The 15,045-nt window shown below is 35.6% G+C and overlaps 1 protein-coding gene across 3 annotated transcripts in view; it reads left to right on the forward strand.

Annotated features, from left to right (window-relative positions):
* LOC149228337 (uncharacterized) overlaps positions 1-15,045 on the forward strand; it is an 84,337-nt gene that overhangs the window by 28,696 nt on the left and 40,596 nt on the right. For all 3 annotated transcript variants that reach the window (XM_089378158.1, XM_089378157.1, XM_089378159.1), the window contains exons 6-11: positions 4,014-4,093; positions 4,195-4,279; positions 6,735-6,866; positions 7,005-7,118; positions 14,069-14,116; positions 14,801-14,885. In XM_089378158.1, coding sequence (XP_089234284.1) covers positions 4,014-4,093; positions 4,195-4,279; positions 6,735-6,866; positions 7,005-7,118; positions 14,069-14,116; positions 14,801-14,885 — 544 coding nt within the window. The remainder of the gene's footprint in view (positions 1-4,013; positions 4,094-4,194; positions 4,280-6,734; positions 6,867-7,004; positions 7,119-14,068; positions 14,117-14,800; positions 14,886-15,045) is intronic.

The raw sequence follows: 15,045 nt of genomic DNA on the forward strand, positions 1-15,045 counted from the left end.
CGAAAAATAAATTGTTTTTTCCTTAAAGGTAAAAAATAGCCCCACACTCAACTCCAAGGTTATTGTTAGGTGGTCATGTTCCCTTCAACAATAAAAACACCATCTAGCATGTAATTGATCGTTCATGTAATTCGTTGTTGCAAACATCATGATATTATCGTGATGTTTCAATTATTTTGCTGAAAACATGTGATGAATGAAAATATTGCTTGCTCACAGAATAAGGGACATAAAAGTGATTTTTTGACTTGTTTTCATCTTTTTTTCTAATACATTTTGAAATTTTCTTCAATATTTTGTGATATTTCTTGATGTTGTTGATATTTTCTTGCTCACTAGAAATGTAAAAAGGTTTTGTCAAGCATGAGAATGGAAAAAATGACATCTATATTTTTTACCCATGCTTATATAGGACATTGACATAATACTACTAGTTCAATGGTTGAAAACCCTAGGAACATTTGGTGTTATAATTCCATACAATGAAATTAATGTGGATCATTTAACAATAAAATGCTTAGTACTTTTGAAGACAACCAATCTAACATTTTTTTAATTTAATTTAATTTAATTTTTATTTTTGTTTTTTAATTATATTTTTTAAAATGAATATAATTTTGTCCCCGGGGTGTAGCTCAGTTGGTGATCGCCATGAAAATGAAGTCTTGTGAGCAAGATATCGAAGGTTCAATTCCCTCAAACGTAACTCGGTGTACAAAGAGGAGGACATGTCTTAGGTCCAAGAGGTTATAGTGGTAGCAACTAGATTCAACCCTGTACCACACAAGTACGAGATTGACATAGTTGTCGATTCCTCTGGATACAAAAAAAGAATATAATTTTCATTAATATAACAAATTACCACAAAGTCTGAGGTTGTTTTATAATAAAAAAAGAACCACAATACACAAGAGATCGAAGGTTCAATTCCCTCAAACGTAACCTGGTGTACGAAGAGGACGACATGTCGTAGGTCCAAGAGGTTATAGTGGTAGCAACTGGATTCGACCTTGTGCCACACAAGTACGAGACTGACCCTGTTGCCAATTCCTCTGGATACAAAAAAATATAATGTTCATTAATATAACAAACTACCACAACGTCTGAGGTTGTTTTATAATAAAAAAGGAACCACAATACACAATCAATTATCACAACTATCATTCCATTGCAATGATAAAAAATTGTGTTCTAAAAGCCCATGGGGTTTAACATATTCATTGTGACTATCCGTGATACAAAGAATAAGTCTTACTGTGGACACATCACAAGCATGTAGCATAAATGTACCAGGGTTTATAACAAAAATTTCCACGACAACCCATCCACTTGCCATCGTATTGTAGCTGTGGTCATCTTGGCATATGACTTTTTTGTAGGCTCTTAGATTCCATTTATCAACCTCCATCTTCCATTATGGTTGATATGATATCAATATGGTTAGCTTTCATCAATTTAGGAAGTTATGTCAAAGTAGAAGATCAGTAAAATGGGGTCAACATCAAGGGGATCATACAGTTGTTGCAAGTGTTATACAAATTTAGTGATATCAAGAATATCGTTGAATATAGGATGCCATTATCATCAAAAGTGGTGTTATAAAAGTTCACAGGGCATATTCTCCATATACACTAAAGCTTAAGAAACACTGAAACATGTACCAAATGAATTGGAAATGAGAGGGGAAACACCATGTGGCATTTCAACCTCCAATGCTTGTGTTTTAACCTTCAATAAGCATATTTCAGGTTGGAAAATGAACACTGAGAGCTACCCAAACAACTAAACTTGCTATTAAACCTTTGATAATGATGCTTAGACAATAGTATGACTTTAACAATAATACGAAAAAAAGAAAGGAAACTAAAAATATGTGCTTTTTATAAAAATTCTATTTTTTTGAGATATTTATATATTTGTATTTTTTAATACCATGTTTCCAAATTCTGAAATCTGAGGGTCACATTTCTAGTGCACAGAACATAAATCCACTAGTGGGTTCAACTACTTGATGCTTCATGACAATCCATCACCTTGCTCTAGATCATAGTTGTGATCATCTTGTCCTAAGGATGTTTTGTAGGTGCATTCAGGTGTGTAAGGTGAGAAGTGACCTCCATCTTCCAACATGGTTGGCTTGATGTTGAGAGGGATGGATTTACCATGTGATATTCCTCTTTTTGGCATTGTTTGCTCTCCCTTCCTATATAGGGTTGTACTTATTGTATTGTAAAAAGTTTATCAATTTTGAATTTCATTGCGTGGTTCCTCTGTTTAGGAGGGAAAAGTAGAGACTATTGAGTTTTGTAGCTCCGAAGGTACCTCTAGTCTTGTGTCTTGACTAGAATGACATTGATTTGCCTCTTTAGGAGCTTGCATGTGACATGCAAAGTATGCAAGTGAGTTGCACACATGTGGATGTGTTGCATGTGACATGCATCAGATGCATGTAAAGCAAGTTAAATTTATGACTTGTACTTGAGTTAAAGTAGAGAAAGCTAAAGATAGGATAGTTAACTAAAGTAAAGTCACTTATCTTTAGTCACTTAGACCCCAATTTGCCAAACTGGGTCCCGCCGGTAAATATGGTCTTGTGAGCTGATTCCTCCACTTTTTCCACTCTAAAAATATCGAGATGGATGACAAACAATATAATGATCCACTTTGGATCAAAGATGTTTCAACTTTCGAGATGTGGAAAATTCCTCTCGTGTAAGTTCTTGCCTTGTAATTGAGTTTTGTTTCCCAAGAGGGCAAAGTTTCACCTTAACAGGAAGAAAATTTAATATGTTGGGCTGTTCCTTGCAATGGAGATACTGGCATTGCTCGACTCCACTACAGAGGTGTAGATCAGCTTGTTGTATCCATGGTCAATATGTGATGTGACATGTTTTCCTTGTACCATATTGATTGAGCAAAGCTTGTTATTTAGCTCGACGACATAAAAATGACTGATGACTAGTTTAATCTAATGGCTTGCTTGGTATCCTACAAATATGCTGCTGAGATTTTAATTGCTTTTGTACTCCAGGGAGCACAGTATCTTGCCGTATGCCACCTACGATATGTTTCTAGCTGAGAGCCTTATCTCAAAGTTTTTTTCTTTCCTTTGTTGTGGTAATATGCAGTGTAGATTGTCTTCATCGTGGGCAGGTGGTGCTTTCTTTGGCCTTAACATGATCTAATCTTATTCATATTTCATCTTAACTGTAAATTAACAGCGAAACCTTGGCAAATGAAATCAAGCACTACTGAAATTACCTGGGTATTTATTTGTTTCTTTTCTCATGTCACAACGGATAAAACCATGAACATTTCTTGGCTAGTCGAGCTTTGGTAAGTAGTTACTACACTTAGTGATAGTCCCATACATATTAACTTTTGAAATGAAGTGAAAGTTTTATGTGTAGTGTAGATTCAGAAGACTAGTGGCAAAGCTGTCTCAGAAATTAGAAGATAATTAACACTAAATATGCTCAAGGTGTCATGTATAGCTGAAAATGTTCTTTCATTTTTGAAATCTTTCCAAAGGTTAAGATTCTATGTTACTTTCTAACCTGGATTGAAAAGAAGTTCAAAGATATATTGATCTTAGTGCTTGTTTTCTGAAAAGAGATCAAAGCTCATTTGTGATCATCTCATATCTCTTTGATAACTAGACTGCTGTGAAATGGATGAAATGAAAAATTTTGTTCCATTGACAAGATCTATCATAACCATGGACATTTTGTTCAAATGATCATTGCTTTTGGCCAGCCATATAATATTTTTTTATTTCTCTATGCATGATCTTGTATGCATAAATGAAACTTTTTCATAACTAAATTTACTCAGACACAGATGCCTTTTTAGTTTTCAAATATACAAAGAGAATGGCTAGACAAAAGATGTACATTTAAAAGAAATAACAGCCATAAAAAACTTAACAATGCTCTCGGCTTGAATCATGTAGAAGTATTTCTTTTATCTGGGTATTGAATAGTGAACTTATCTCCTCTGTCTGAACTATGTAGGCTTATTCAACTGTTGGTACACCAGACTACATTGCCCCTGAAGTATTATTGAAGAAAGGCTATGGAAAGGAGTGCGATTGGTAAGTTGAAGTTTGTATGATTGAATTATAATTCTTTTGACATTTTATGCAGGCTTTTTATCGAAAAAGGTTATAATTTTAGCTCATCATTGTTACATCAGGTGGTCACTTGGAGCGATTATGTATGAAATGCTTATAGGTTATCCACCTTTTTATTCTGAAGAGCCAATGTCAACTTGTAGGAAGGTAAAACCATCTATTTAGTAATGTGCTGGTTATTTGATGTTATCGAAAGCTCTGTATATTATGGGAATTTCAAAGTGTTATATCTGTTTAGACATGTTTGTGCAATTATGTATGAAATGCTTATAGGTTTCCCTCCTTTTTATTCTGAAGAGTCAATGTCAACTTGCAGGAAGACAAAACCATCTATTTGGTAATGTACTGGTTATTTGATATTATGGAAAGGTCTGTATATTATGGGAATTTCAAAGTGATATATCTGTTAGAAATGTTTGTTTTGGTTTGGAATGGATAAGCTGGTAATTGCTTGATTTCTTATTGCATCCTGCTTTTAAATTTAACATTAATTTCTTGCTAGCTCACATGTTATGGATTCCTCGTGTCATTTTTCAACGTATATATTTGGAAATGTGAAGGGGATAGGGTACACGTTTTTTCCCACACTTTCTTGCTTAGGAGGGTTTGATAGCAGATGCTTCTAAAAGCAAACCATTTCATAAAAAATGATCTAGAGCTTAAACGGGATTCGTCTATGTAATGGTATAAAACTTGCTAGCATTGTTCCCTACAGATTGATAGAAAGTTGAAGGACACATTATATTACATGGATGTATGCATTTACTTGTGCCTTGAAGTTGAGGTCAGTATATGTAGTTGCCCAATACATCATTATTATGTTAGGCATTAGCCATGCATTTGTCATCTAAGCATTAGTCATGTGATAGTGGTCTGTTCAGTTGCAAATGGAGATTGCATTGGACTGCCTAGTGAATGGGTGAATCTTCTTTAACATAGATATGATTGTGAAAAGGCACACTGGGAGATTGTGGGTGGTTGTTATATTGTTGTCCTTGATGAGAAAAGTGAAAAGCGATTTTAAGTTGTGCTTCAGGATAGTTGATCTTTACTTCCATTGCTATGCTGAAGGTTTGGATGTCTATATTTAGCAGATGCTTTTTTTGACCTTAACTTCAAGTCACAAGTAATGACATGCATCCATGTAATATAATGGCATTCACTGATTGCCTATTAAGATTGAAGTAGATGTTTCTCAGCCTGTGAGCATGGACATTGCTTGGTTTGATTTTTTTTCTTGGTACATTGATTGGTTTGTTTTTGTTTCAGTACATTGCTTAGTTTGTTACAAGATGAAGCATGTTGCAAAGTAAAATAACTGTTGTCTAGCCAAATCCAAGGACTATTTCAAACAATTGGTCTGACCTGGAATGCATCTTTATTGGAAGCAAAGTGTAAAGCCTTTATAGATCTCCTTAGAAACACACATCTAATGAAGAGTTATCAATCTATGTCAATCCTATAATTAATGACTTAAAGTTACTAGATTAATGTTTTTTTTCTTCTTGTTTCTTTACTAATCTAATTGCAGTTTAGATCTTTATAACAGTCATACAATATATTTTGGCCACAATTTGTCCTTGCACAAGCTATGCTGTTATAGTCTCCTGTATGACAAAAATATGGAGAGTTATAAGAGTTGAGCTTGCTGACAAGTAGCCCAAGTTGAATTGTTTATCATGCCAGTCATTATTTTCATGTAATCTATAAGAATTGCAGCAGTGTATAGATTACAGGCCATTCTAACATTAGAAGGTTCAACTATGTGGTATTTTCTGGGATCTATTTAAAGCAGGTTCCCTTACTCTAGAATGTAGACCTTTCTCCAGAAGACATTATCAGACACATTATTGGTGATTTCATAGTGGTTGATGATTCATGCTCCTCTTCCAGTAGAGACTGCTTGGCTGACTTGCTATTTGGGAAATTATTATTTGACTGTTACTATTGCTGTACACATTAGCCTCACTGACCTATCTTGGAGGTATCTTTGGTCACTGGTGGATATAAATATAATTTCTTTTTTCTTGAGCCAATGTCGTTCTGTACTGTGGTTTTGTGAATGTATATGTTCTATGTACTTTGACTTAACATAAACTCTCCATCTCCCGAACCCGCTTAAAATTGCTGTGCATGCTCATTTAACTCAAGAACAATGATGATATACTCTCCATAGATAATATAATGAATTTGTAAGTAACATTATCGATTTTCAGAATATCTGAACCAGTGAACCTGCTGACTTGCTTGTATACAATATACATGAATTGGCCTATTAATTGCTCTATGCAGGATGCGCTCAAGTCTTAGAGTTCCACATGCACCAATTTATAAGTATCTAAATTTATGAAACCTACGTATACATATATTTATATAACATGCACATGCCATATATCGATCACATCATACATGTTTGTTTCATGCAATATAGGTTGCAATTTTGTATTAAGCTCAGCTGAAGTAGGTATTGTTTTCAGTTCTTTCTGGATTTGCACATTAATTGGTATTTCTGGATAATTGTTGACTTAACCTGGTAATGGCATGTTTATGGGCTATTTATCAAGCATGTTAAATTCTAATAAGGCCTAACATATAATGGCAGATAGTGAACTGGAGAACTCACCTTAAATTTCCAGAAGAAGCAAAGCTGTCAGCAGAGGCTAAAGATCTTATCAGTAAACTTCTTTGTAATGTAGAGCAGAGGCTTGGAACAAAAGGTGCCCATGAAATAAAGGTAAGAGGTGACTTTATTTATCCGTTGTTTACGTTTTAATCTTAATTTAATCTATAAGTGTTACTTTCTTTGTCATTATCCAATATGGGTTTTCTTTCTCTTTAATTTTCTTCTGATTATCTTCTTTGATTGTCTCAGGCACATCCATGGTTTAAAGATGTTCAATGGGACAAATTATATCAGATGGAAGCAGCATTTTTGCCAGAGGTCAATAGTGAACTGGATACTCAGAATTTTGAGAAATTTGAAGAGGTTAGCTGGCCATCTTTTTCATTTGACCTTTTCAACCTTTTAATTGACTGACACAAGAAAATTAACATTTTGCTTGTGGACTCTGTATAGTACTGAAAATCCCAGGTTTTTCTTAGAAAATGAAAAACATCGGAGGTACTGAACTGCATGAAGATAAAGCATATATGTTAAGAAATGACAGTTGGCATATTTTAAGTCCCAACCCTTAGAAATTTGATTGTTGCATGTTCTCTTTGTCTATTTTTGTGTTTTTGTCGATCTCTGTTTATCTCTTTTGTTAACTTTCTTGCTCAAAGAAAATTTTGTTCATGTCATATTCAGTTATGCCATGGCCTACACCGTGCTCTCTTTTATCCTTTGGTGACTGGTATTTGTTAGATTAGTGTTCTACCTGAAATCTCCAAAACTTTTGCATTATATGTAATGTAAGAAAGATCTATACATCGATGTTGTATGCATCAGTAACCTTGTATCAGATACATGAATAATCTTATGCACACCCCAGCAAAATTGCATAGCAGCAACCTTGAGTCTGTGCAGTATTTTGGCACTTTGCTAATTACCGTGAACCATCTATGTAATCAAAGGATGCAAATAGGACTCAGAGAATTAGTTATTATATTATATAGAAAAGAAACAAAATGAGTACACACTTAATGAAATGCACTCAGTTTCACAATAAATCTTGCAGTTTCACCTTTCAATATCTTTTTCTTCTTAGTTCTTTCTCAAACTGTAAAGCTCATGTTCACATGGATAGGTGTTTTGCTGATAGTTATATATGTAGTGTTGAACTAGTGGTCGTAGGTGCATTTGTGTCTGAGCATCTCTATTAGGTTCACCAATAATGTGCATGTGAAATTATAAAGTAATGTAACATATTACTGCTCGATATATTTCTGTATGCCATTAGCTGAAGGTCTAGCTTATGACCACATCTGAGAAAATTGTTATAAGTAGTGCATAAAGCTACGAAAGCATTATGTCAAATGGGAAAATTTAGGGTTTTGAGTACTTCGGAAATAACTTTTGTTGCTATCTTTGTGAAATTTGATATGTAGCAATTCTTGATTTATGTTAGTTCTGCTTGTCTTGAACTTTGAGTGACAATGTATTGTACATCCATTGAGTGTCTAATGAATGGTTTTTGTTGTCAGTGCAACAATTTTTTGGGATAAAATGCTTCTATTAACTATTAGGATAATTAATTATATACATACAAGGTATCCTATACAAAACAAAGTGTGCTGCAACGGAAGCCTTTGCCAGCTAACTGTTTTGGAATCTCGAACCTCATGGTACAATATTTAGTAGATGGGACTTGGGCATACTTTAGACTTTTGATAAAGGGATTAGTTAGAGACTTTCAAATAAATTTATGTAATCATTAGTTAATAAATGTCATCATTAAAATATTAGGCATTAGGGAGTTGCATAACTACTCTCTCTTTTACCATGTAATGAGATATTTTATTGCTTAATAATGAATCAATATATTCTCTCTTATTCTTTTGTGCATTCCAGTATAAGTGTAAAAACTGACATGGTATCAGAGTCACAGTGAGGATAAGCTGAGGAAGCAGCTGATGGGCGAAGAACCTGAGAGACACTAGTGATTAGTGTTTGCAAACACATATCAAGCTAGTATTAGACAGAAGAAGGCAAGCTCACCAAAACTGAGGTATAGTTGTTGGCAAAATCTGAAAAGATTTTTCAGAGCCTTTGTCAGAGGAATCTCCTATTGCCCTGGTCAAAGAAGTTGTCAAGGCTGTGTGTTGTTATGATCCTAGTCAAAGATAAGGAAACCTTGTGTTGTGAAGAGCCCGTTACATGCAACGTTGTGATAAGGAAATTACTTGAGCTTCCTTAGAGTTGTAGGGGTATTGCAGTTGGGTTAAAGATTTGTTATGTTTGTGTGAAGAGTCACCTCATCCAGATGTGAAGGTGTTTTCAGTGCAATGAGAATGTTAACACTGTCAGAGGCATCTGCACGTCCTATTGAATGAAGAATCTAGGGACAACTATAGCATTGTCATGTGATTATGAATTTGGGGATTATGAGCCCCAAATCTGTTATGGGGGTGATGAATTGGAGAAAAGCAAAGGAAATCCCGTAAGGAAAGGAGTCAAGGGTTTGAAGATAGAGCAACCATCATTTTGGTGGAGTTTTCGTAAGCATAGGAGCAGCCAGAGTACTTGGCTTGGGTCAACCTAAGCAGCACGAGCAAAGATTCCAGTGAGGGCTGAAACACTTATTGCAACCTGGTGAAGGCCCACCTCAAGTATTGTGGTGAAGTGTTGACACGATTATTGAATGTTAATTTCCATCCAGATTTCCAAAGATACAATAAGGATAATTTCTTGGTCATTTTGTTTCAAATCAGATTGTATTCCAGGAAGAAAATTTGTCATGGCTATTTGAAAATTGTTGAAGTCCATTTAATTGTTTGGGCATAAAAAGGATCTTTCAGAAAACTTTTTGAGATTTAGTGTGATCTTGGAGAAATCAGCTCAATGTAAAAACAAAAACTTTGTTTGTGTAAGATAATAAATATATGAGTTTAAGACGAGCACACAAAGATATTGTTTTAGAAAAACACTAGAGATGTAGTTAACCTTTTGCCATTTTGGTGTTTTAGACAATACTAGAGTTTCCATTCAGATTCATTTGGCCTTTCAAGGATGGCTGGTCTATCCCATATTATGTTGGAAGAGCAATCAAATGTTTAACTGTAATTTTTTTTTTCACACGGAAATAAAAAATGCTTGCGATTTTTGAAGATAGGTTCTTAGACGAGTCACAAGATTTTCATATGAAAGGAGGTGCATAGTACATCTAATGAAGATGCTCAAGCTGCATTTGATGCAAGAAATTGGGAAGTTGTGTGATGCTTATTACTCTCTTGATAACTGGTGATATGTTGCCTGAAGTGTAAGATGATGATGATGTTTTCAAGATTTGGGAGTGGTTGAAAAACATGCATGAGATGAGTAAAGGTAGAAATTTTTTCTCAAGAAATTTGTTGTTTTCAATAAATATGGAGTAATGAGTCGCTTTAGGAACATTAATTGAAAATAACAAAGACTAGAGATTAGTTGAAAGCTATTGATAGAAAAATTGAAGTGGAAGACACGGGCATAATTACATTAAAAAGCCTATTTGGTATGAAAATTTCGTTGAAACCTTGAATATAACTTCTTGAGATGTTGATTTGACATTTGGGCAACTAATTGGGCAACTAAGTAATAAGCTTTTACAAAAAGATAGGTGGAAGAAATAGTGAGTTACATTGTGAGGTTATTATGAAGTTCTAGACTCTAGTTAGGGAATCTTGATAGTTGAGTGAGTGGTCTTTTATCGACTAGGTTTCTTGTGTTCCTGAATGAATATGAAGAGGCTCTTTTCCTTTGAGTATTTATCACAAGCAGAGTAGTTATTGTATATTTTGCATTATGTCCATTTTTGTTGATCACGTGAATATAATGTAAAGAACTTCATGATAAGTCCCCCATTTTGAGTGAGTGCTAAGACTAGGCGCATCTCCACATGGTTATAGTTCATGGGAATCATTCAGCTATACGATGATGATTTTTTCATTGTTTATTTTAATTTTTTAATGCCTTTATCAAGATGATGACATTGTAATCTCTATGCTGAGGAGGAAGTCACAGCATTATTTCTTGATTAACTTCGTCTCATGTTATTCCAAGCTCCTAACTTAAAGTGGATTGAACAATCAATATTTTGTGCCACTGTTGCATTTGGAATTTGAGAAGGGAAATTGCCAAGTGATGAGATTTTTGAGATGGGTGGGAAGGATTCTAGTTTAGTTGGTGAAATCTACCAAGCTGATAGAGTGACAGAATGTTAAGAGTAAGTGCACATAACATGTAGTGCATGGGAATTGGTCAAGTGTATGGTGGTGACATTTTCATTGTTTGTTTTAATTTCTTTAATGTATTTCTTTAGATGATGATATTGTAATCTCTATACCAAGGAGGAAGTCTTAACAGGAGCGGAAGTCACAACCCTTCACTATTGAAAAAATTGTTGAAGCTGCTGAGAATGAAAATGAAGAGGTTGTTAGTTTGCTCTGCAAATTGGACCTCAAATTGACACAGGCAAGGAGACTGTTGACATTGGGATCTCACATGGATAGGGGCAGACTTGTTAGGGAGGGTGTAGAGGGCTGGAGGGAGGTAACTTCAATTTGTCAAGTCTACTGCAGTTGGAGATCAAATAGTTTTTATTTTATCACAAAGGTGGTGGGAAGGAGGTCAATAGGTAATGATTTGATGTGCTAGTGAATAGAGCAGAGAGGTGAGTAAAAGAAGTTTGAAGAAACGCCTATGTTGTAAACAACATGCGACATATTGTGGCAAGGAAAAAGTTGTCTCTTTTCATTGGTGTAGAGTGTGAGAACCGATAATTGAGACAATTTGGATTGTCATTGAATGGAAAGGATGCTTAATGGATTTTCTTTTTGATGCTAAGAGACATTGCGCACTTCATAATATGGTCTTGCCTAGAGGAAATGCATTGTTTATAGGAGGGGGAAAAGAAAGGTCCCCTATCATTGAGAACTAGTGTACCAATCTCTGTGGGGTACTCCATGAGGGAAGGCATTGTCATAATAGTCTTTTGTTGCTTAAGTTGACATTCATATTGTTAGTGTGGTGCTTAACATTTCCATTGGTAAGATGGCCTAAAAGAAGGATAAGTCAATGTTGTAGATTTGGAGGGGCTGCATAGAGCATACTGCCTAAAGGTAAACTGCCTGTTAGAGGCACAAGGCTAGGTGTCATTGGTTGAGGTAACAGAAGAAAGAGGACATTGACCCTGTGAAGTCTCTATAGAGACATTGAAGTGCTCCTCATATTGCCACCTAAAGATGAAGTGCTCCGTAGTCTTAACCTCTTGAGGAGAACAGGGCCAACAGAATCTATTCTCTTGAGTAATATGGTAATCTAACTCAATATGATGCTGGTGAGAGTGCACTTTCAACTGGCCCAATGGGACCCAAAGAAGACCATGAGATTGCTGCTGTAAATAATTCGACCAAATAATAAGAACATCCACAATTTCCAAGAAGTAAATCCATAGAAGGAGAACCTTGGGCTAAGGGGACAGGGAGAAGTGATCGAAGTGGTCTGGATTTAATGATGGTAAATCTCCTATTGCCCTGATAATTTCCTGTTTCCAGGAGAACCTGTAAAGTGTGAAGCGATCAGAGGAGATCGCACTGACTTGGACCACCAACACTGTTTCAGACATGAAAGACCTAAAGAAGCAATCTTGACAAGGATTAAAGAGCCAAATAAGAATACTTCCCATGATCTGTGGCTGTGTTAGCATATCCTGTGTAGGAAGAAGGTGAGCTTGAAAATGCTCTGAAGTCAAAGGGGATAAGCTGCAAATTCAGCCTGTACAATGCATTATAGCCTACTTACATTACATCAGGCATTGGAGCATAACGGTCCTTCCTTTTATCTGTGTCTGGTCCCATGCTGAGCTCATTTCCTTCCAGTCATTGCTAGAGCTGCTGTTAGGTGTTTCAGAGTCACCCACCAATTTTTGATCTGCCAGTTGTATTATAGGACTTTCATTTACCTCCTGAGTACTCTAGTGTTCCATGTAGGACTCTAGGTTTGCGTTTCCAATCTTTTTTCGGGAGCCGCCTACATTTTCTTCCAGTTGTCAAAATTTCAGATTGCCAGTTTCTGAATTCCACTTTGACATTGTTATTTGCTTCAACATCTGACAAAATTTGGCCTTTTGGTATTGTCTTAAGTTGGTCGTTTTCTCAATTAGCTGCTTAAATGTCTCTTTTAGTGCAGTCACCTCTTCTGCTAATATGACCACTTGGGTTTTCAGCTTTTTGGGTGATATTCTCCTGGCTTGTTTGCACAACAGATGCTTAACAGTGCAGGTTGGGGATCTGCTTCATCCCCTACTGCTGCTTTCACATACTCTCTGCATCTTCCAGTGCACCGGTTGTTTCAAGGTGGTGAGGCTGGATCACCTGTATCTCACATTGTGTGAGATAGATATTGTTGTGTTGTCCCAGCCTCATTAATCTTCCATAATTGTAAAGTCTTGGGGACTAAATATAAGTCCCTTTACTAGTTAATTCATCTGCTACCCCTTAAATTCACTATTCATGTGGGTAAAGGTAATCTATTTGAATTTCGGGTTTTCAGTTACACCCTATCACTTTTTCTTCTAATGTAGATGCTCCTTGGAATATAGGATCCATTCACAATGTCCGTGGCCAATTTCTAATGGCCTTAACACAACCCCTTTAATATTTTTTGAGAGTGCTAGATCAAGACCTTTATCCAGTGCTTGCATATCTGATATGTTATTTTGATTGCATCCCAGTTTCCATGCAAATTTTATTTGGATCTTCCTTCCTGGGTCTGTGACAAGTCCCCCATGCCCCTGCTCTGTTTGCATATCGATTATTAGTTTTTGCTGTAGCTACTGTTGTGATTGTATTGCTAGGATTAGCTCCTGCAAAAGTTGTAACTACTGTAGTGATCAATTTATCCATCCTTGATACATTTCTTGTGGTTCCTTCTTTATCTTTGCATCAACTTTTTGGCTTGGCTCCTCCCCTGTTAGTGGTGTCATGGTGGACTCTTCCTACCCAGAATATTGTGGTTTGCTCAGACAGTCTCACATCTGTGATTATGTGTGATGCTGTAAATGGTATTTAACTTTTTGGTTCTTGTTTGGAAAACTTCTGGATAGTGTCCATGAAGTCTTGGGCTAGTATATGCGTTGTAGAATCATTATACTCTGAAAGTCCTTCCATAGCACACATGATTTCCTGTGTCATTATGTCTATGCTTTTTATTTTTGTATTTATGTAAATTAATGAATATGGTAACATGCTGTTGATTCCTTTCGTAAAATCATGACATTTTAATTGCATGTTTGAATGCAGGCTGGACCCCAAATGCAGTCTTCTTCAAGGTCAGGTCCATGGAGAAAGGTAAGTGGATGGTTCATGCAAGCATGAGACATGCACATTTTTTTGCTGTATTACTTTCTAAAAATGAGCTTAGTGATCTTAACCTGTAAAAATATTTTAAATCTTCCTACCTGTGAAATTGAGGATTCGGATGTGGAGTGGCTCTGAAATTGTTGTTGTTTTGTTATCAGTTTGAAGGAGTTGCAACTTAATTATGATTTGTTGTGTGTTGCAATCTTGTTCATTTTATTTCTTGAAAACATCTATGTTTTTTCTACCCAATCAGAATGATGATCCTTATCTTTGTTTGTATTTCATATCAAATTCTCTTGATCTTTGTTACATCTATGTTTTGTACTGTTTATTATTATTAGCTTTTGTTATACTTCTCCTACCTACTTGCATGAGAATTTTTCTAGAAAATTATGGAATCTATTTATGGGTTTAAAGTTTTTGTTGCTATGATCTTGTTATTGGCCTCACCACAAAATTCGTTTTGTTTGATATTGATTTTTTTTGGTGAATGATCTATTGGTTACCCAGAGTGAAGATGGTAATTGATTTGTATGGTTAAGAGTGAAGATGGGAATTGTTTTGTATGCATATAGTTATAAAGTATTTCAATATGGTTCCAATGTGCTGAATGTCCCATCATTGTATTGTAAAGTATGGGCATCTAATTACATGCTCATTGTCTCATGGCAGATGCTTTCGTCAAAGGATGTAAATTTTGTAGGTTATACCTACAAGAATTTTGAAATTGTCAATGATCATCAAGTACCTGGTGTTGGTTAGTCCTCTTTTCTCTCCCGCTCTCCCTCTTTCTCAAGACACATGGCACACACACATGCTTATTTATAGTTTGTATGCCTATGCACCTAGATACACACACAGATGCACATGTGCAGACATGCATTGCATAAGGTATCAGCTTTTCACCTTTCATCCAC

The sequence above is a fragment of the Pinus tabuliformis genome, chromosome J, assembly GCF_031772625.1.
Source record: "Pinus tabuliformis cultivar Carrire ecotype Pingquan chromosome J, CPIR1, whole genome shotgun sequence".
In the NCBI taxonomy this organism is placed as follows: Eukaryota; Viridiplantae; Streptophyta; class Pinopsida; order Pinales; family Pinaceae; genus Pinus; species Pinus tabuliformis.